This window comes from Arctopsyche grandis, chromosome 11 (genome assembly GCF_051622035.1).
Source record: "Arctopsyche grandis isolate Sample6627 chromosome 11, ASM5162203v2, whole genome shotgun sequence".
NCBI lineage: Eukaryota > Metazoa > Arthropoda > Insecta > Trichoptera > Hydropsychidae > Arctopsyche > Arctopsyche grandis.
The window spans coordinates 11,158,212-11,182,461 of record NC_135365.1 but is presented as its reverse complement, the minus strand read 5'-3'; the positions used below and the strand labels follow the sequence as shown (position 1 = coordinate 11,182,461).

The 24,250-nt window shown below is 34.2% G+C and overlaps 1 protein-coding gene across 1 annotated transcript in view; it reads right to left on the bottom strand.

The window, feature by feature from the left end:
* Positions 1–744: 744 nt before the first annotated feature.
* The window catches only part of cad (caudal type homeobox), a 36,893-nt gene continuing 13,387 nt past the window's right edge, over positions 745–24,250 (bottom strand). Inside the window, exons 3-4 of the mRNA XM_077441421.1 lie at positions 15,735–15,770; positions 745–1,223 (exon numbers count right to left, since the gene is read on the bottom strand). Coding sequence (XP_077297547.1) covers positions 745–1,223; positions 15,735–15,770 — 515 coding nt within the window. The remainder of the gene's footprint in view (positions 1,224–15,734; positions 15,771–24,250) is intronic.

Below are 24,250 nucleotides of genomic sequence, written 5' to 3'. Positions count from 1 at the left end.
GGTATAAGCGAACATTTATACATAGGAGGATTGACTGTACTATTGTCGCACTTTTGCACATAAGATAAATAGTGATTTAAACTTTACAAAACATGAAATTTAGTATGGAATTTTTTTCCTAATACACAAAATAATAAATACTTTCGATTCGGCACCATTACGGTTACATAAAAAAACGTCAAAAATAAAATAAAAAGCAACAATAATAATATTTAAATCAAACTTTGCAGTAAATCATGTTCTAAGTAAGCAAGTACCCATTTTTCGATGTATCAGTCTCAAGTTTTGCGTACAACTTTACAGACATTCGATAAAATGAAAACAGGTTCTTCTTTCACACGAACATACATGCATAGATTTTTGTCGTTCGTCGCCATATATAGGTAACAATTTCGAAGTTAAACCTAATCCTTTCTTGTTTTATTGCACCCTCGAGGGCGTGTGATTAATTTACGACTCCGGGTCGTCTATCTATCACAATGCATCCAATACCTACGAGATAACGTCGTCCATTGTAACACACACAACACGCAAAAAGTCGACACTGCCAGTTGAAATCGATACATATATGTAATATATATATTAGAGAAGAGATATCACAATGTTTTTATGTATTATATAGGTTTGGAACAGCACTGTCGTTTGGCGCACTTACGGCAAGAGGTCAGTGTACGATGACTGGTGTATGACTTCGTCCTGATCGAACCACGTCATGGACTTGACGTCGGCTGAAGGACGATCCTGTCAGATCAGCTGGACCGGTGGCACGCCGTGGAGAGTCTGGTGCGAGGCCAGACCCTGATGGTGCAGACCCTGGTGCGTCATGCCTTGATGGGAGAGGCCCTGATGAGGCATCGATTGGTGCGCCAGTCCTGGGTGTCCGAGGCCCTGGTGAGCCAGAGCACTCTGGTGGATCATGGTGGCTGTTTGTTGGTGGTGGTGCAACGCGCTCGAGTGCTGGTGCAGCTGCTGCAGCGAAGGATGGCCGTCGAGGAGTTTGTCCTTGTTGGTGACCTCCTCGCGCTTCTTCACCTGCTTCCGCTCCTTGGCTCGCCGGTTCTGGAACCATATCTTCACCTGTCGCTCCGACAGGCCCAAGTTGGCCGCCAGCTCTGCTTTGCGTCTGATCGTTATGTAGCGGCTGTAGTGGAACTCCTTCTCCAGCTCCAGCCTCTGGTGGTCCGTGTACACCACGCGGTACTTGTCCTTCGTTCGCGTTTTACCTGCAAAATTCAAGCGTTTAGTACGAGTGCTCAAACGAATATTGTTTTTGAAATATGTATATCAGAGATGTCTTGTCAATATAAGTATAAAACAAATCTTTCGTAGTTTTTGGTCAATGGGATTTTATTAAGCACTAGCTGAACCCGGCATGCGTTGCAATGCCACAATAACGCATGCGATTCCCGTTCCCTCTTCTAGATGTGTCTCGATAAGTGAATGTTTCAGTTTCAAATTAATACTTAATAATAAAATCAAATTACAGTAAAGTAAACGCAGGCGGCCAACACAATGGAAATTATTCAATTTTTTACTTATTTTACCCTAACAACGCAGGTGGCGACGCGAACACATTTGAAATTATTGCGTTGCAATGCCACTAATTCCTATTTTCCCGTTCTCGTTCCCATTTTTGGACGATTTTTTTTACAGAAACCATCACAGGCATGCATAAAATAACTCCATTAATACAGCCAAATAACTGGATATATGACGTCTTATCTGCAGAATAATTTAATAATTTATGTACACTTTTGTAATGATTTTGTTAATCCTAAAAGGAACGCGTTTCACTGAGACAAATATTTCATAGTATTTAGTCGCGTTGTTTGTCGTAACTATAGTCTTTAAATGAAAAAACCCTGGAGAATTTTTTTAAACAAAAGGATACACATGTATATATTTTAAAATAAAAAAAACTTCGTATACATGTTTCGCTACATAAATAAAATAAAACTCATTGCTCAAAAATATTATGATGTGAAATTCATTATATAATAATATTGAGATCCACTAATTATTTAATAATTATGTAGGATCTCATTGCTTTAAGTTTAACCTTTGTCAGACAGTATGCTGGTTTTTGAAAACTATGACAAATTGTTAGACATGTTTGACTGTCTGTTTGATCTGGAGACAAATCTCATTATTACACTATTGTAGTGATTGTGCCAATGCTAAAAGGAATGGGTGCCTCTAGAACTGAATATCATCACAAATAAATAAATATCATAGTTTTCCAAATTGAATAAAACTTCCCACAAGGTAGGTCATGAAAATGGTTGATTTATATTTTTTGCGACAGTTCATCAAGAAATTCCCAGATTCATTATGCTTCAATCATTCTAATAGAATTCAACTAGAAGATGTGATCTAATCTGATTTTTTAATGTTATCCATACAAACTAATTTTTCAATGCCAGTGATGATGGATGAAAAACTTGGACATTGAACGCCATAATGCTTCAAAAGATATAATGCTTTCAAAAAAGTATGGAACGCTGTATGCTTGTAACGAGGAGAACGCTGTAACGAGGGAGATAGAAAACGAAATACGTAGGTTATATTTATATGTGTGACTGATGCAGACAGAAGTGCTCGAATGGTACTCGAGAGAATTTAAAAGGATGCAAGCAAGGCCACAAGGGAGGTTGATGGATGAAATTAGAATAGGAAGAGGCTAGTAAAAAGGTGTGGGATGAGGTGGTTGAGAGTTGCCCAAAATAGAGACAAATTGAACCGGGTTAGATGAGACCTTCATCCAGCAGTCGATGTCGATTAGCTGTGAATGATGATGATTTTCCGTACAAAGAAACACATTGGGTGATTTGCCAATTTTTTCAAATATCAAACCACACACTTAAAAAGCTCAAATAAAATAATAAAAATAATTCATATATTTCAATCAGTGCAGTTAGTACGGAAACGAAGAACGCATAAAGCAATAATTTTTATGGTACTTTTCCTTTACATACCTAAATAAAAGATACGAGTTGAGTAAAAGTTTGAGCCGGTATAAACGAAACGATTCATTACGCCTTTGTACATACGTACATAGCTAAAGCTCTTTTACAACGCTTTCAGCGTACTAATAAGCTATTATTTACGAATAATTTACAAATCAACAATTTTCATTACTGCAATTTATTGAAATGATCATATTTAAACGGAAAATTGTACCTCAGCAAGCTTTTCGTATTTGTCTACAAACAAAACGAGGTGTTCCCGACTCGCACGGCAAACAATGGAGGAGCACATATCATTATCTTCTCATGGGGAATTATCGCGATTGAGACGTGTAAACACCCCAGGATACTGTTATCTACACTTTCATGAACCAGTACATTGTAAAAAAAATATACCACAAACATTACGAAGACTATGAGAACCGTCAGACCTACACACAATAGTGTAGAACCTAGAGACGACACATAGTCTGATTTCAATAGTATATGTACCTTTAGATAATAGTAACATAGGTAAAGTCAGCTTTTGAGAGGTACACCATCATTAAACGATTTTGTCATTTTTTCCCAGATTCAAATGATAAATATCCAATTTTCGGCCTGCTAAGCGTAAGAGCTATATTTAAATATCTTCATTGGAGAACGTTACAAGAATATCTATTCTTTTCCGTTACAAATTTATACCAAATCAAAATGTATCGTATCATACGAGGAGATAATTAATTATCTAATATAATATTTACGCGTCTGTAATACAATATTAACAGACCGAGGTGGGATACATGTATTGATTAGAATTATATACATATGTATGTATGTACATATATGCATGTGTGAACAATCGAAGGGGTTCGTTAGAACCGGTTGACAAATTTGGCAGCCTCGTACAAAACCAGTTGACGATTGTAGCAAATTAAAAATACAACAGAGATAACGGTTGACATTTTTGCAGCCATACCGATTATTCAATATATCATATAAACCATTTTATTTTATAATATTACTGAAGGGTACATAAAGCCTTTAGGGGAATCCACATTGATGTTAAAATTTGTATTAGAAAACTTGTGAGGCTTATGAACATTATGTTAATAGACATATCGATTCAGTTTGTGATTTTGCGAAGCTAGTCACAAAATCCGGTAATAAATCGAGGTATTACTCAACGAGAATTTTCTAAATTTATTGATAAATTGTATTTATCTTTCAATCTAAAATTAATATCATTAAAGTGCTTGTTGTATTCCATTGTTTTTATGTTTATGTAATGTATTTTTGAAGCTTTTCAACTGAACGCTAAATATTAAACAGATATTATTACGGCAATTTGCTTATAAAAACATTTTTATACTCTCTCGCATTCAATACTATTACCACTAGTATTATTATTTGCCATTCCTCTAATGAACATCCGAGGTCTAATTATAATATTATGTATGTACGTATATACATATGCAGAATTAGACCCCGATTCTGGAGAAAATCATTAAAAAAACCTAATTTAAAATCCATCGCAAATAATGAACCTACACTCGCCAGGCATCCTACATTAAATTTCATATAATTCTAGAAAGATTTTTAATTCAAAATATGAACCATTTGAAAAAAATCTTATTAAGCCTTTGCCCGTTGACGCAACTTCCATATTCTAACCCTTTTCCCGAAGATGGCCGCTATAGACGCCATGCTTAAAATGCCAATAGCTAGAATGGCGTGACTCATTATGTAAACAAAATACTTAGTAATTCTCTAATTGATATATTTGATCACTTACAATATATTTCTGGTCGAAAACTCGATTTACAAATTCATTAAATAAGTACTGCGAAAGCTACCGCGAGCAGGGGTTAGGATTGTGTTGATTTTGACATTATAAAACGTACATTAAATGTATTCAATTTTTTTTAAATGATTTTTCTTTCGTAATTTTATTTATCACGTCAAAAAAAAGAACATTTAATTTAAAAAATTTAAAATTAGTACCTTAACTCATAAAAAAATGTCTGGAATTATTGTTTATTCTAATTATATCTATGTATGTTGCATACAGTTCAAGTGTCACGGTTCATTCATGAACATAATAGTTTTTTCATTCATGAACTATGTATGTATAATAGGATTTACATATGTAGTTCAAGTGACAAAACATGCACCAGGTGTCGCATGGAACTTTAAGCTATCAACGCGTTCAAAAAAATATTAGAATTGGGTAATATTACGAAAACCGCATTGCAACGTTGCGATAATTCCCATTTCCGGTAGTTTTTAAAATTTTGCAACCCGGGGTAAGCATGTATACATATGTATGTATATGGATGATGGGACAAACTATTTAAAATACTCTGCCTAATATTTTGTGCATTAGCAAACTATTTAGTTCTATTCTTTTGTGTACAATACAATACAACTTGACAGATTGGTTCGTGCATGAAAAAATTAGTATATTCATGAGCGAATGAAATTTACACTTATACAGTAACATATACATACACTTTGTAATATATAAAAGCCGTTTATATAGTCAATGAAGTCATTCAATAAAACCCTCAAAACATGAGACCACTACTAATACAATAGTCTGATAGAAAAGTTGTCCTATTTATACGACCGGCTCGTTTCAGATACCTATGTATTATATGAAAGTCATTGACTTTAGAGAGTCTTTAATTAATATTATGTGTAAGATGTATTATGAGCATTTATAAGAATTGTAAATAGGTTTTTGAGCTCTTTTTCCTATTATGCTGTAGATCAACATTAGAATAATATAATACTATGATTACTAACCAAATTAAATTAAATTGTAAAATAGAAAATGATCAGTAGATCAGTAGCTATTAAAATAGATATAAGATGTATTGTGAACATAATTTCGTAATAATAAAAAGCATTTAAAAATCAAAATCAAATTAAAATTGTAAAATAGAAAATGATCAGTAGATCAGTAGCTATTAAAATAGATAAAATATGTGGAAAAGACTTCGATAATGGTTTGATGTAGTTTATTGAAATGTAAAATTTGCACGTGGTGGGCCAGCGGAGCGTACGGAACACAAGCTGTCCGTACGCCGTCTACTCGAACTCTGTCGACCGTCGCGTATTTCCGCTTGGGCCGACACTAATGCCAACTCGTCAATAATGCCAATCGACAATCAGTTAATAAGACTGTTTGCCACACGTCATTACAAAAGTCGGAACATAGTCCCACATAGGAAAACTGTTGAACAATACAGTTATTCTACAGAGTTACAGCATTACTGACGAGTCGTTTACAATAAATCATAGCTCTTAAAATAATTAAATAGAGGGTGAATAATGAAACCTTTGCCTCATCCAGTGTGAGGATAAAATCAATTTATTGGTTCAGTAATATTTCAACTTATAGGTATACCTCTGGTGAATGTTGTTTCTATTTACATTAAAATTTTTGAAATCTCCTTTGAAGCTGTGAATAAGCATTACAAGATAAGTTTACTTTAAAGAAGAGAGAGTGGACTGTATATGGTTTAAAACTTAAGCATTCCTCATCTTGATGTTAACTTAGACAATACAATGTTGACACTGTTACAGTTGTCAAGACAGATCAGCTATTACCGATCAACTAAACTTGATTAGTGAGTGTAATGCTCCTAAGTTAACTTGATTTCATCAACAAGTAGCACAAACATTGCTAAATTACAAGTAAATTGGAAAGTCATTCATTCATTCCTACAAGCAGGAAATGAAGGCGAACTATGATTATAGATGTCTCTACGTTAAACATCGAAATGTTCAGTATTATAATATTTACTTATTCTATGATTCACATAAATACTATAAACAGTAAGAGTTAACTTACGTTTTCATAACAAGAAACATAAGACCTGCGGATGACTCCCGGCAGGTTATAATTAAGTAGACATGAAATAATTTAAGATGCTCCATTAAGTGTGGCTTGGAGACTAACATTAACAAATCATGAATCTAATTTTAACTGTCAAATTTAAACAGTTTATTTTAAACTCGGATATAATCCTTCCGAGTGATGACATGAGACAAGTCTTATATTATAAAGACAAAATGATTAGATTAAATTCGGAGATATATACTGCCGAATGTTAAAATGAAAATAGCTTAAATTATACACACAACACAATTAAAGTGAATTACGGAGTACTACTATTAACATTGAATGATTTAAACTCATGATTACATCTAATAAGTAATATGAGTTGGGGGTAGTGTCTTCGGGTTAAACTAAGCTACCGAAGTTGACGGAATTGAAGCTGCTGTTTCTCCTCCCTCTTGCTGATCTTCCTTCCTGTCAAGTGGTCCTTGTGGTAGAATCGGCAATGGCGCCACTAGATGACTGGACCGACGAAACTCTCCGCTGGCAGTAAAGACGTCGACGACTCGAACTCTGCCATCTGGTCCGGGATACAATTTAGTGACTCGACCCAAGACCCATCGGGTTGGCAGCATGTGTTCCTCCTTTAACAGGACCATTTGACCCACACTCAGATTGTTGCTCGAGTCCTTCTTCCATTTGTGTCGTAACTGCAAAGAATGTAAATATTCCGCCGACCAACGTTTCCAAAATGCTGCTGTGGTCAATTGTATCTGAAGCAGATTGGCATGGACATTAGTGTTATATTTAACCTCCATTGGAAGAGCGAGTAAGGATCTGCCAATTAAGAAATGTCCAGGTGTGAGGGGTAAAAGGTCTAGTGGATCCGAAGACAAGGGACTAAGAGGACGGGAATTCATGCAAGCTTCTATTTGAGTCAATACCGTACAAAATGATTCGAAATTTAAGGTGGTGGCCTTTAACACCTTGTTTAAATGAATCTTCATGGATTTAACCGCTGCTTCCCACAGCCCTCCCATGTGAGGCGCCCTTGGCGGGTTAAACTTCCAACGAATCCCTTCGGAGGCTACATACCGTAGTAGCTTCTCCTCATGAGGACGTTCGTAAATTAATTTTACTAAATTAACGAGTTCACGACTTGCACCGACAAAATTAGTAGCATTGTCGGAATATATCGTATTGGGCCTGCCACGTCTGGCTACGAATCTTCTTAAACAATTTAAGAAATTTGAACTCGTTAAGTCTCCGACAAGTTCCAAGTGAACTGCCTTACTGGAAAAACACACAAAGACACAAACGTAACCCTTAATTATCTTAGAATTCTTATTGCAACCACTCTTCACAGGAAAAGGTCCTGCGAAGTCTATCCCCACATGACTGAAAGGAAAATTCGCAGTGGTACGTTCAAGCGGGAGTAATCCCATTAATCTATTGTGTGACAGTGGTTTATTTCTGAAACAAATGACACATGAACGCACCACTCCTTTGACAGTATTATGTCCGGCCAATGGCCAATAGGTCTGCCGCAATAACGACAGTAAGGCTTGAGTACCCAAGTGAATATATTTCAAGTGCGCATCTCGGACAATCATGTGTGTAAGTTTATGCTTATTTGACAAGATAATGGGTGACGTTGATAGAGTTGTTCCCAGAGGAAGTCTACTTCCAACACAAATTAAATTCTCGTGGAATAGAGGGGACAATTTAGCTAATTTACTGCTACTGGGAATTGGATGTCCCTTGCTCAGCAAACGATATTCCAATGGAAATGATTCCATTTGCGATAACCTTATCAAATTATTTAAAGCATCTTTTAATTCTAAAGCGGACGGTTCGTTATTTTCTTTAACGTTTAATTGTTTATTCCTTAGTGGCCGACGAACATATGATAAAACTCGAAGGAGTCTTGGAAGATGAGAATGTTTATCTATCCAATTATTTTCCCTCACAAGGGTAGCGTTAGTGACTACCCTTCTCTCTGGAAGATCTATTGTGATCTCAGGAGGTCTTCGAGGCCATCGTGATTCGTCTAATTTCAACCAACTAGGGCCGTCCCACCATAACGAATTATGATTTAATTCTGATGGTTGAGTCCCTCGAGAAATTAAATCTGCTGGATTGTCTGTAGAGGAGACATGGTACCACTCAATGGGTTGAGATATTGATTGGATTTCGGCCACTCGATTGGCAACGAAGGTGGTCCATTTACATGACTCTCCTCTAATCCAATGCAATGCGACGGTTGAATCCGTCCAATAATATTTTTCATTAATATGAATTGTTAATTGGTCTATTGTTGACTTCATTAACTTTGATAATAACATAGCGGAGCACAGCTCTAAACGCGGAATAGTTACAAAACTGAGCGGAGCGATATTGTAATTGCATCGTACTCTTCGTCTATTTTGGCCGCTTTCGGTATGTCTGTAAGGTTATCTAAATACTCGTAATGGAGTTTTCGGACATAATCGTATGCTTCTTTAATGGTTTGATACTGTCCTTCATCTAATTCGGAGGATTTATCTATTTTTCCTTTTAGTCTTTGTACCGCGCCTGAATACCTTAATTCTATTGACGTCATTATGACTTCTACTTTATTTTCCTTCGCTAATATTTCTATCGATTGAGTCTGACTTCGAGTCTGATGTATTCTAGAGCTTGACCTGTCTCTAATAGGTTCTACGTCCCTAGTTGGATTTCGACCTTTATGCGACTTGGAAGTCGAAGCTTCTATTTCCTCGTTTTCAGCACTTGACATTTGTTTCAGAAAGTTGCACTATTTCGTCTCATAAATACAGTTGTTCTCTACTATAGCTGTCAATTGAACTATTCGTAGAGATAAGGTAATAATATTCAATGATTAACCGTGAATCTTAATATTCTACTTTAACTATTATCACCAGAATCTATCCAACATATTTTGGAAGAAATTACAACCCTAAATTGGTGGGTGCTTGATTTAAACCACTTTGGGGCTACAAGTCTTGTGATTTATTTTAAATCACCACTGTTTCATCACACATTATGAAACAAAGAGATCTACCGATGTATGAATATGCCGGTATGTACTTGATTTAATCCACTTTGGGGCTACAAGTGTAATTCCACATTTATCGTGGAAGGGGGGGGGGGGGAGGGTGTTTCTACACACATTAAGAAACAAAGATCTACCGATGTATGAATATGCCGGTATGTACTTGATTTAATCCACTTTGGGGCTACAAGTGTAATTCCACATTTATCGTGGAAGGGGGGGGGGGGGAGGGTGTTTCTACACACATTAAGAAACAAAGATCTACCGATATGAATATACCGGTATGTACTTGGTTTAAGCCACTTTGGGGCTACAAGTATAATTCCACATTTATCGTGGAAGGGGGGGGGGGGAGGGTGTTTCTACACACATTAAGAAACAAAGATCTACCGATATGAATATACCGGTATGTACTTGATTTAATCCACTTTGGGGCTACAAGTATAATTCTCCACGTGCTTTGCTAATTTTACACTACATCTGATTTTACACTTTTAATACGAAATTCGATGCGACCGATGAAACATTCCTTCGTAGCGCGATATTATTTTATACAATCGCGTTAATTAATTGTTATACTTTAAAACATATTTTAAAACTGACCTACCCACATGATTGCCTTTTGAACAGATTGCCTGAGATTGAATACATTCACTTACTTGAATATCCTTTACGATGTTTATGTGATCGTTCCGATAATTTTGGATTACCTCTGTGTCCCATGCGTCTTTGTAGGTTATGTTTTTATTTATATATTTTCTGCGTCAATCACGCGGTCATGTACCTCTGTACATCAATCAATATATTGCTGAAATAGAAGCAAACATGTTATTAGTATTGGAAAGGTATGGATAGTAACAAAGGAACGATACCGATTTCTTAATTGACATCCATTTTTTCTCGACCACGTTTTTTCCTATTGGTTTGTCCGTTTGGTGTTGTGGCCTAGGTTACTGGTGTCCGGTTCGAAGTGACCATCATGGAAAAGACTTCGATAATGGTTTGATGTAGTTTATTGAAATGTAAAATTTGCACGTGGTGGTTCAGCGGAGCGTACGGAACACAAGTTGTCCGTACGCCGTCTGCTCGAACTCTGTCGACCGTCGCGTATTTCCGCTTGGGCCGACACTAATGCCAACTCGTCAATAATGCCAATCGACAATCAGTTAATAAGACTGTTTGCCACACGTCATTACAAAAGTCGGAACAATATGTATTGTGAACATAATTTATTAATAAAAAGCATTTAAAAATCGATTCTGAACTAAGAAGAGGTTAGTAAAAATCAAATATTCCCGAGTGTTGTTTGGGAAACCATACAGGAATTTCAATCCCAACTTGGTTCACTCACACGTGGCGCATTTCCCAGCAGCAATTGATGGATGAAATGTGGTGGGGGCGTGTTTCGGCGAAACGTAACCCCATCAAAGGGTGATCCGTCAAAATTGTCCCGCAAAAAATGAATTTACAATCGTTATCGCAGTCGGCGGCTTCCCATTGAAAAGCCATAAATAAGGTGTTCCCTTTGATCGCACCTCTCACCAAATCCGATAGCACTAATCCCAAAGCTATTGTCGGTTATCGCCAACGAAACACAAATGTGCCGACTTCTTATCTACAATAGTCGACATACACACACATATGTATGTACACATGTATATACACATATGCCCGACAGCTCGCGTGCCGACGCTTACTGACTCATGCTAACGTCGTTCCGGCCCTGGGATTTCATATTCTTCGAATTCCACGTACCTACGCTTTAAGTACTTATTCTTCTTGGAAATGGTGCTTAAAAGCAACGAAGGATATTTGGAAATGTCATACGCAGTTTGATTCGAGAAAATCGCAGTATTAATCGTTCTAATGATACTATTCTAGAGTACTAATTTCAATATTTAAAAAATTGAATGACTTTTGGACATGCTTAGGGGCGAAAACACACCGAGTGGTATGGGACGTCACGGATCTTTGGCTTCCCGCTGTGTGTGTTCCCCGAACCAAATTCGGGTGTACTTGAACGTGCAAAATACATATGTTTTGGAGGTCGCACGTTTATGCGTATCCATATGCAACCGACAAGTTTCTTACATTTCTTCAAATATGGGATTCACCGTTATCGATCACTGTCAAGCACGGATAAATACAAGTATTAAATATGTATAACCGAAAACAGTCCAGGGTATGATTTTTGGAACTGTGTACCATGTACATATATATGTACCACGTACCCCTCAATATGGTTTTGCCCTAATAGTCTAATATACCCATCTCAAGCTATTAAACTCGAGTCTAATTTTCAGAATAAATATTTATCAGGACTTAAATTCTCATATACCAATGGAATGCCTCAATAAAAATCATGAAACTGATCAATCAGCAGCTATATTAGTGGTTAGCGTGTATTGCTTTCAAACAGAGTGGTCCCGGGTTCAATCCATGTCAAGCGCTGCTGGCCACACCTTGACATGTGATCGATTATTTCCCAACAGATTTTGCCAATCTATCTGATTTTCATTGAAACGGTTCCAACAAAGCGGCAGCCTTGACCTATTTCTGGAAAATTTCATGTTTTTCAGCATCTCGATTTCACTGATTTATAAAAATGCATTTTATTAATTTATTGAATTTCATAAATTTAGCCATAGACGTCATACAATGCTTTGTAATAATTACTATATTTATATATGTATATGTTTATCGATGTTTATAATTAGCCAGGAAGGCGCATTGGCATTAACTTGTTATATATGTATGTAAATAATAGAAATAAAAATAAAAACACGCCTAATATGACTGAAAACTTTGCTTTGCGTAGTTTCAAATGCATATATGTATTTGATTGGGTATATATTATAGTCTGATCAACGTTTGAGATTATATTTTGATATGTTTAAGCAGTAAATTTCATATATCTTACAATAACTACTAAAGTATCTATAATTTTGTAAGAATCAATTGAAAAAAAAATCAAATTTGAATTATATTACGAGTAAGTAGGTATAATATAAAATGCATCTAGGTATAATTTCCATTGTCATTGTCAAATTAAAGCATTGTGAAGGCTAATAGAAATAATTGTTTTGTTACATATTATGACTAATTTATTGAATGTTTAAGTGTTTAAATGAAATGAAATAAAGCAAGAAAAATGTCGCAAAAATATATATCGAATACCGTTTGAAGGTTAAGAAAATACTGAATACTATAAGAATTGCAAAAATACAATGTAGTAATACTTTGAATTAGGCGTTGAACTTTCTTAGAAAAGTCGTATAAAATAATCGTCGGTTTGTCTAAAGTTTGAATATCTTATCGTGTTTTGTATCAGTGTTAGTCCGTAAACATTCTTTATTACAACACAAATATTTAAGTAATGTTAACGATGAAGTATTACTTGTAATATGCGCTATTTTTACTTACTAAACATTGAAAATACCATTTAGGACGAACTAATTAAAATTTAGCGATTTTTAGAAATAGAAGCGATAGCGGAACGAACGAAAGACGTCAATGCAAAATATCTGGATTTATTTCGGCGAAAGATAAAATTAAACTGACAACAAACAGCCGAGTAATTGAAATCAAATATAGACACAGGTATCTATGATTCACTGGTGAATTACATGTTGTTTGTTTTTCAATCAAAATTACAACCGTTACTAAAAATAAAATCGTAAATTTAAATACGAAATAAAAATTGCGGTTTTCATTTTAATTGAATAATCAAACCCGATTCAAAGTCATGGCAACTGAGAATTTCCACATCACAATTACTTTGTTCTGTCAATGCTCACAAAGGCCATGACCCAGTTGGTTGATTCAAGTCACGGTTTCCTTTCCTTGTCACACATGATTCTACATAATATTTAGTACATATATTATGGAAGACATATCTTTAAAATTTGAAACCCAAAAATTAAAAAAGTCTTAAATAGTTATTAAATATTATACACTACTACTATTTATATATGAATCTAAATATATGAACCTAAAAATAATCAATTTAATGTATTTTTTTTTATTTAACCTTTCGTAAGTTTTAAAATATGTGAAGAATTAATAAATTAATGACTTAACCTTTCATTGCACTCAAAGAAGTATGGAAAATTGTATGCTAGGCATAACGCGGAAAGGCGGAAAGCGGAATACATGGGTGACATAGATAGTGGATAGAGTAAAGAGATTGGGTAGTACATAGATAGTGGATAGAGTAAAGAGATTGAAATGGCAATGGGCGGGATACGTGGCTAGAAGAATAAATTAAAGAAGTGCTAGGTAAAAAAAAGACTGCGGGGAAGATGGGTAGATGAAATTAGGAAAATGTGTGGTGCGAGATAGATGATAGTTGCACAGCACAGAGACGAGTGGAAGTGTGTTGGAAAGGCTTTCATCCAGCAGTGGATGGAGAAAGGCTGTAGATATATGATGATATATTTTAAAATTCGCCGTATATAAACTTGAATCCAAATATTTCATTAAAAACCTATCATAAAATGGAAATTATTTAATTTTCATTATTAATCGAAGAAGATTATAAAAAATATCAAGTGTACTTTTTATATATTGTAAAATTTTGTAAAATATTTTTATTATATTATTTTAATTTAATTATATTATTAATATTTTTATAATATTATGGTTTCAAATTTTATAAAAATTAGCACATGCATATTCATTTGAGAAGGGTTTTGGAATGAAATAATCCACAAACATCAACTATCATATGTATATCATTGAAAACGCATTGATAGAACTCGACTATCCTTCCTATTCCTTCCATCCTTCATACTTGTCACAACACTCCAAACATTCGAGCACATTGTACCAACATATAATACATACATAAACAGATCAAGAGAGAAATGGTATACAATGGCGGCTCCTTTGCACAAGGAGAAAAAAACCACGTAAAAGAAAATATTTCAAGAGGAAAAGATGTGTCGAATAAATCCAGAGCCAATAACAACGCGTCAACCAATTTGTCGCCTACGTCACTTTAGCTGTCAGCTTTACAAATATTTACCTTTTCCCTTGTCATCGCTCGCACCAACGGATACGAATATGTATGTATGTATGTTTATGCACGTACGTGTCGCATCAGATGACAAGAGTGACAAATGTGAACCCCATTTGCTGAAAAAACAACCCCACAACGTCGGGGGTGGCTACTCGTTTATTCACGCGTCGACACTCCCATCGGTACCATCCCCAGACAAGGGATCTCAGCGGGAGATTACACGCTCTCCGCGACGAAAGCAACAACAACAAAAAAAAATCGACTCGAAGCAGAACAAGTCGTGAGTGAAAATAATTATCGGAAAAATGGACCTTTTCGTCCGTGAAATCGCTTCCATTTCGGGCATTGAAAGGTGTCCATTGTATTCTACAGGTGAATACGTTGTATAACAAGCGCTCGGACAATTATCGTTAACGCTTTAAAAAGCTCATCTGTTTGTCCGATGAGAGATGCGGTCCAGATTAGGGCTTACCTGCAAATTGGCTATGGAAATACCACCGATTGTTTTAAGACTGAGTCAGAATTTATCTTCTTCCTTATGACGAATGTTTGATAAGTTAGACGCCATATTTCCAGCAATCAATTCAACAGTCAGGTTTTTTTTAACATTATCTATGCACGTAGTACAAATATATGAAGTTTTGTGATTATTTGAACTCGAGATTTTGACTGATTCCAACTCAGAATCGATCACTGATCACGTTTATATGATGTAGTTTTAAATTAGATTTATGATAATTTGGACGTAAAATACTATTAAAATTTTCGTTGTGCCGAATGATTTTTTCAATATCGTAAATAAGTTGAATCTAAGTCATCAAATAAATGATTACAATCTATCATACTACCACATTATAATAACAACACAAGGAAATAATACTAGTTGAATCATAAGAGGCATCTCTTTTGTGAATCAAATACATGTTTACGGAACATATGTATTTACATGCGCTAATATTTAAGTTTAATATATGTAATTATAGATATAAAAATGTTTTTTGATTGTCTGAAATCTGTAATTTGCAATGGCGTTAAAGTCAATAGTTTTCAAATTGTGTGCAATAATAATAAAAAATCAAGATAATAAAAGCCCACAATGGCAATACGAGTGACAGGTAGATATGTAGATACATCTACGTATATATTTCATTTAATATAATATAATTAAAAAATATTTTTATTGCGCATATGAAAAAAATCTCACATGCTCGACACTTTTATGAATGAATTGTAAAAACAACGGGTTTTTCATGATAGTACGGAAAATTTTTACCCGTACAATGCTTTTTTATGATTCATCTGAACCGATACGATCTAAATTGCACCTATCATCCACTGATATCAACGCGGAAAAGGCGATTTTTTTGATGTCACGAAAATTACAAATATTTATATTAAAAAAACAGCAGTTGACTTAACGCGAGATATTTCTCACCAATCGAAGGGCAAAACTCGGTACAAAAAATGCGCATTGAACTATAATTGACCTTCAAACAAAAAAATAAATAAACGACTACGAGCTTTTATGCAACCGACCTTTGAATATTGCGGTGGTTCTAAATTCAATTCGATTCAAAAATCAATTCTGGAGCATGCACGATTTAAATTGATAATACAAATCCTATGTCGACTTCAAAATTAAAAGCTCATTTTTTCACTACACTTAATATAAACGCAGTACAACATTTCCAAGGAAATATCATGAAAATGTACCGCAATCGTATTACTTATAGAATATCATTAAAACATATCTATATAAAGGTACGAGTATGCCGGTAAAAACAATTACGTGCTTACAAATCGTTTTAGAAGAAAAAACTGATACATTTCAGGATTTTTTACATCTCAAAAAGGTGTTGAGATTTAATTGGAAATATTTTTAAATCATTCTTGTTTTTATGTATGTACAATAAGACTGTTTGGAAATAAATATTTTAAATTGATCATAATATAAACGGAACACTTATTTATGCTATAATTGTAGTAAATACGAATAAACGTAAAATATGTCTAATAATATTTTAAAAAATTCAATTGTGAAGTGACACAGGTACATACAAGCTTTAATTTATTTATAGGTATGAAGCATTGTTTTGGGAAAATTTTACGATAATATATGCGATTATCTTTTATAGAATAAAGAATGCCGAGATAAAACTTCCAAATAAATGTACACCAAATTCGATATAAAAGCGTTTAAATGAGAACCACTATGGACTCGTCGAAAATTTAGCTTAATAATAATACGTCACAATATACCGAATAGATAATATCAAGCGATCAATGGGGGTTTTAGGATCAAGGAAAACCACATGAGAATGCGTATACGACGGCGTGCTTTCTAAAATTTAAGAATTTTGATTATTGTAGAATGCGCATCAAAAATACAAGCAATTCAGCAACCGTTGCAACAAATCATTTAATAATCACGTAATTACAGGAAATAAGTAATTCAAATGCTTTATTTTCTTCTGCGGGATATATTGTCTAAATTAACTGAAGCCTAGGTATACATAAATGTTGATATGTATAACAATAAAAGTGTTCAATTCGGTTCATACATGAACTATTGATATTAGTTTAAGTCTCCTTTAGTTAAGTTTATTCAAAAAGTATCTTCTAATACTTTCGAAGTCATTTTAAACTGTCAAGTCCGCATTAATATATACGTTCCTATAATTCCTGTTTCCGTTAGTATTAACATTTTTGCAACTCAGGGTATTTATAGGATGGCACAAACGATTGAGAATATTTAAACTTATGCCTAATAGTTTGTGCATGGACAAACAATAATAGTTCGTTTGTCGATTTGTTATTTTGTGTACACTATTACTGGCTAGATTGGTTCGTTTATGAACAAACAAGAATATTTACGAAAGAACGAAATGTAAACTTGGATACATACAAATATACAAGTTTTTGTTCATTCTGCTGATGTTAGTTATAGCGCTAATATTTCCACAAATGGCAGTACTATGACCTCCTGAACCATATGCTCACTTTTATGATTAGTTCTAATTTTAGTAATTATTATAAAAATAGCATTTTAAAAGAATTTATATTAAAAAACATGCTTATTTTTCATTCAACTTATTTTAGGATTTCTTCAAATGAAAAATATTTATTCAATTAATTTTTGTTCGAAGCAACATTCACCTTCCATTTTTTTTTTACTATACACACTTGTGGCATTCCATCCACCTTTTTACAATCTCAAAGACATTATTCTAGCACTTCTCTCATCCGCCTTTCGTTTAAGGCGCAATCACAAAGAATCGTACGACACGGTATGCCTAGGTTCCAGCTGGGATGGGCGTATCCTCATGTCATTATTAATTCGCAAGTTTCTCCTGCATTTCTTCAAATATGCGAATCACCGTTATTGATCACTGTCAATACAAGTATAATTTATTACTGAAAACTCTGGGGAGTGAGTTTTGGCCTGAAATAGATTGAGCGTGTTGGCGTTTTTTACGTGTCCAAAACTATTTAAAAAAAATACATGTGTGTCTGCGTCTTTTTTCTTCTTTCAAGATGATCGCTCATTACCATTTTAATCTTTTCATTCTTTAATCGTTCCACTACGTCAATTACACACCTTTTACTCGTATATTTCGATTCCGGTTTTTTCCCGTCATACCGGGAAATTTGGCATTCAATGCCTAAATTTCGCAAATTTCTTCAGACAAAGCATCATTTTTTTAGTTCAAAAACAACATTCATATCTTCTTCTTTACATCCAGACATACTAATAACTAGAGGTAGGATAGTCACAGTGCTATCCATTGTTCGGCAAACCTTTAACAATGAATTTACAACCTTTGAACAATACACGGCCCCCTCAGGTTCCGGTGACTACTAATAACTCAACATTCAATTACCTATGTTGGCTTCATTGATGTATAATACACTAGATGGGCCCAGACGTGTTATTTTGGTCGGAGATCTTGTCTTCACTAACTGAGGGGTGCGGGGGTTTAACTACCGGGGAAGTTGGGTTTTTTTCCCTACGACGCAGCGGTACCTACCTACCTACTAAGAGAAACTGTGCATGCGCCATGTATTTTGCATGCGCCAAAAGGGAGACAAGTATAACACGTGAGGGCGGATCTAGTATTTTATACATCAATGGTTGGCTTATTATCTATTAGTACATAAAAAGCCTTCCAGCTAACTGTAACCAAACTAGCACAGCCTAGTATAATGCATATCTCGCAAATGGGACCTAGAATAGAGTCTAGGATGGGTGGGACTAGTCTGAAAAAGTGTTCCAATGGATGTTGAGACGTGGTGTCGAGCGTTTACTACGGTCGCGCGCAAAATGGCCATAACAATAAACGTCTAAATAGACATAAACAAGGCGTTACTCCGCGGCGAGGGGCGGCCGTAAAGGGCGGCGCTTTATGGCGGTGGCTAGGGGGGGCGGCGGACCCGCCCAGGCTCCCCCCTGAACCCCCTACCTCGTTTTGCCGCCCCCGTGGCTCCGGTCGATAAGCGAGCCTGAGCGTGCGCCACTTCCTAATGATACAATCACAATAAAACGCTAAAATGACCCCGGCCAGCACGACACTTTTAAATTCGATTTTAATTATTTACTGTGTACACGTGCCGTTAGTGCCTAAATTATATTATAAAAATTATTTTATGCCACTTCCGAATTTTTCTATTTTTAAATCAGATTGTATATGTAAGATCATATTCTTACTATTGCGGCATGTTTTAAATTTGTGAAAAAAGTATACTTTTGGCTTTTAATATTCGCTAGGTAATTAATCAAAGCAATGAAAAATCACAATCAATAATAAAAATATACTTCTGGCATAGCAATACTAGATTTTGAGTTAAAGATTGCAAAAACCAAAAATATTTATTAATCAGTGTCATATTTGAATTTAGTGAGTCAAATTTATAAATAGTCTCAAAACAAATAAATCTCCACTCCGGTATTTTGTGTTGTTCAGTGCTATTAATGAAACGGCATTATTCATATTAAGAAAATTTCACCTACAGTTTCAAAGTTTGAATCAATGATTAATATTCAAGACATGATGAAGACTAAACATTCTGTATTTTTATTGTTGATTCAAAATATAAAAAATGTATACTACAAGTAATTATTCTTGGTTTCTAACTCCGTTTTTCGAAGAAAGAGCAAAAAAAATCTCCTTTTGAATAAAATTCAGTGCATGACTCATTAAAACGGTTAAAAAATTTCACATATACAAATTTGTTTTAATTCAGGTTAAATAATTCCACAGGATATTTATAGCATAGTAACTTTTTAAACATTAAAATAAATATAACTAAAAAATGAACCTGCGATAATTTCAATTAACAGATAATGTTCAACCTTTTCAAGATAACTACACATTTTAAGTGGACTCTTAAGTACGAGATAACTATTAGATATGTAGATTAAAATATACACGCAGAGCTAGAATAAAACGGAAACGTCGTACACAAATATGCAATTATAAATTTAAATATGATTTATAGACTTTGGAACGAAAAGAACACAAACGAGCTACATATATATGTACATATCTACCCACTCAAAATAATAGTAAAATCATAAATTAAACATTGCCAATACATACATAAGAGTCTAAAAATAGCAAAATGCAATAGAAATAATAGATCAGACGAATGCGAATTGACCGTTTCCGTGAAATTACATCCCATTCACAATTATTAAATCCCAGGCGAGCGTTCGCTCTGTATAATACATACATAAACATGTCAATGAAGAACTCGCGCGCAGACAGTGTTCAAACTTTTACGCGAATTTAATATTTATTATCATGGTATATCCGTCCAGAGGTATCTAGCAGGTATGTATGTACATACATACATACATACAATCGAAACTTCGAGGTCGGAGATATACGCTAAAAATATAAATCATGAATAAATCTCTATGTATCTACATACACTCTACCAGAGTATTCTGGCTAGAAAATGAAAATGTACGAGTTTACTATCCGTTAGAGTTTATGGCAGATTACGTCAGAGTGTCGGAAATCGACTGGTTCCTACACATTCAATTAATTAATTTAATCAAGAGCTTAAAAATATCTAATCAGTTGCGTGTCGTCGAATCGTTGCAAGAACCGAAATTGACCCTTTTTTTCAAATTTCAAAATTCATTTAAACGTACTAATTTTGAACTTATCAAGATTAATAAGACCTAAACGCGTTAAACATAACCGAAGAAAAGTTTTTATCCAAACACATGCATGTGTGAACGTAAATTTAAAGTATTTAACTGATTTTAATACTCTTGTGATCCAACGATTTGAATGATTTTAACCTTGTAATGAAATATAGGTATCCAACCTATATTTCATTACAAGGTTTTTATTAGTTTCACTTCGGCAGTTAGTTTTGACATATTTTTAAAATTATGCTGCTTCTATTAATATACCAGCTTTAAAATGAAATACTATAAATAATAATAATTCGTAACCCTACATACATTATTTCACATCAATCCCTATTCTACCAACCATTTATGTAATTCCTTTTTTATATATGTATGTATATCTTGCTCTTCTTTTGACAATTCTTTGCTTTAAATTTCTATTGCACGATCATTTTCTTAGTATCACATAGCAATGTACCAATGTTGTATATCTAATATTAAATTTAAATTAGCTTGATAGCTAAAATATATATAAATAAATAAATAAAATAATATATGCTACTATTCAATGCGTTTCTTTGATGTTTTAATTTTATTTCATTATTGGTATAAAAATTTAGAAACTTACTTGGTCTTAATGTTATATACATACATAATTTGTAGTATTGTTTGTTTCTATTATTAAATAAATAAATAAATAATCACTGGATCAGTAGCAATTCGTATAGACTTAAGATGTACATATTGTGAACATCCTGTACCTATCCTGTACATTTACATATGTACATCCTGTACATTACTATCAAAAAGTAAAATAGCACATCTTTTTTCTACTCTCAAAGGATCACCGTATCAATAATGTACGATGTTAATTAATACTTTTAAGGTTTGAGAAGTGCTGGTGGTTGGTCCCTGAGTAAATCAAGGCCTAACAAGTCCCAATTCGCAATTTTTGAGATGATATGCCCCTAGGGACGCAAAGCGCCGTTATCACACATTAAGCTGCCACCGACCGACATCACATTTCCATCCCCCTCTGTACACATACACTGTAGCCGGCTGCTGTACGTTTTATTCAAAGAGAAATATATACATATAAAAAAACACATTGCATTTATAAATTAACAAGGATGTACAGATAAGAGGAAAAAATCCATTAAACGCATTTTAACTTCCTTCGCTAATTTTGGGCGCATTGAAATAGACGGTTGATTTTTTCGTCAAAGGATGCCATTCACATCATTCCGAAGGCTTTGAAACAAATCCGAGGCGCATTCAAATAGAGAGGCTTTCCGGCGTCGATTTCGGGATAATGGACGGAGTTCGTGAAAAAATTCGGAGATTAGGACGTCACAAATGAGTAACCGTTCTGGGAGTCAAAGCAAACAAGATTATTTCAAATAAATCTGTTAAAATGTTTTTAAGATGACAACGACTTGCCATAAACATAATTCAAGACCGTCAGAGTTCTATACAAATCGGAACCGCTCAAAGGAAAGACCGTTCTGTCCATTGAAAGCCCATAATTTTGTACCGTTAACATTGCCATTGGCAAATGAGTGAATGTTTTCCGACAAAATGGACATTTTCAACGATGTAAACAACTTTTGATGAATCAATTTGAATTGTCGTACAAAAACATAATCTCGAATCATACAGAGAACAGTACTACATATAATGTTAACGACGTTTTTATGTATAAAATAAACTTTATCCATTCAAGCTGAATCGAAACATCGCTATTGCAATAAAATCAAGTGACTTGACTTTAATTATTAAAGAAATTGTACATATATCATTTTCATTACACATAAAAATGGTATTGCCACTCAGCTTCTAATCTAATAATAATAGGAAAAAGCATAAAATTTAAACTCAGGTATAAATTCGGGAAAAACCACATGTTGTTCAAACAAGTCACCAGTGTGCAGAGCACATGTATAAAAAAACGTGTAACTTCAAGTTCTGAAATTTTGTACCACATTTTCAAAGATGGGTTTGCCTCTAGGTAGATTAGGGATCGGTGAGCAAAAAATACACAGATTGACCGTCAATTGTACACGAAGTTTTTCCGTTGAAATTAACGAAACTGGGATTAACAAAGGCCGGTCATAAAAGTGCGGCAAGTTTTATTTGAGGGGAGCATAGGCATAGGCCCATTTCGCTGCAAAATATTTTGAAGCTTTTAACCCAAAAATCTTAACAAATAAACCGTGACAAAAAATACTGGACCGACATTCGTGTTTGTGCGCTTGTAGGTACCCACCCCAAAATAAATACTCCACATTGATTGAAATTATTATTAAATAGACACGGTTTTATATTGTTAATATGTATATCTACACAACGATCTCATCAAAAACGACACTTTCAAATATCAACTCTATTAATTGAGATTAAATTATTTAGCTCTGTGTATCACAGGCTCCTGAAGAAGAATGTTTAATTATTTTGGAAGATTTAAATATTCTTTGCTGATTTGCTGACAGCAACATATTTGCTGATTCACAATGAAGTAAGGTTATTGCATGAAATATTACGAGAGCTATTGCATGAAATAAGGACATTTTTGATTGAGAGAAAGAATAATAATGTGACGTATTATCAGAAAGGAATGACTTTTTAAACAATAAATATTGAATCACTTTTATAAGAAGTTAACTGACTTTAACGAGCTTAATAAAATTTGTAGTTTCTTATCATATTTGAAATATGAATGAAAATAATGTTCAATGTCTATAAAAAACCATCGCAATGATTTTTCCAATGTATGTGAGAAATTTTGAATAACAGTTGATTGTATTGCAAAATTAAACGATAAATGGAGTGTATTGAATTCAGAAAAATTCAAATTTCAAATTTAACGAACGTTTTATTGACATGTGAGCCGTAATATGTATTTGAAAGTGGCGGAAGTCAAATTTTCTGTTCCAAACACAATATTTCCGTTTGACTTAATTCACAAACCGTTAATGCTTTTTTTAATTCGATATTTCCAGAAATTCAGAAAAGCAGAATAAACGTATTACAAGCTAAACGAAAACATTGGACGTGTGGTACTTTTATTTATAACGGCTCATATGTAAAAAAATTACGATAATTTAAAAATAATTGATATTTTGCCTTTTAAAATGAATATTTTTAACTTTTAAGAACTAAGATTAGAAGAAGATCCTCGTTACAAATCGATCGTCATGAAAATTTTAGAAGAAAAGTAGCTCCCAACCTAATTAAGGTTGGC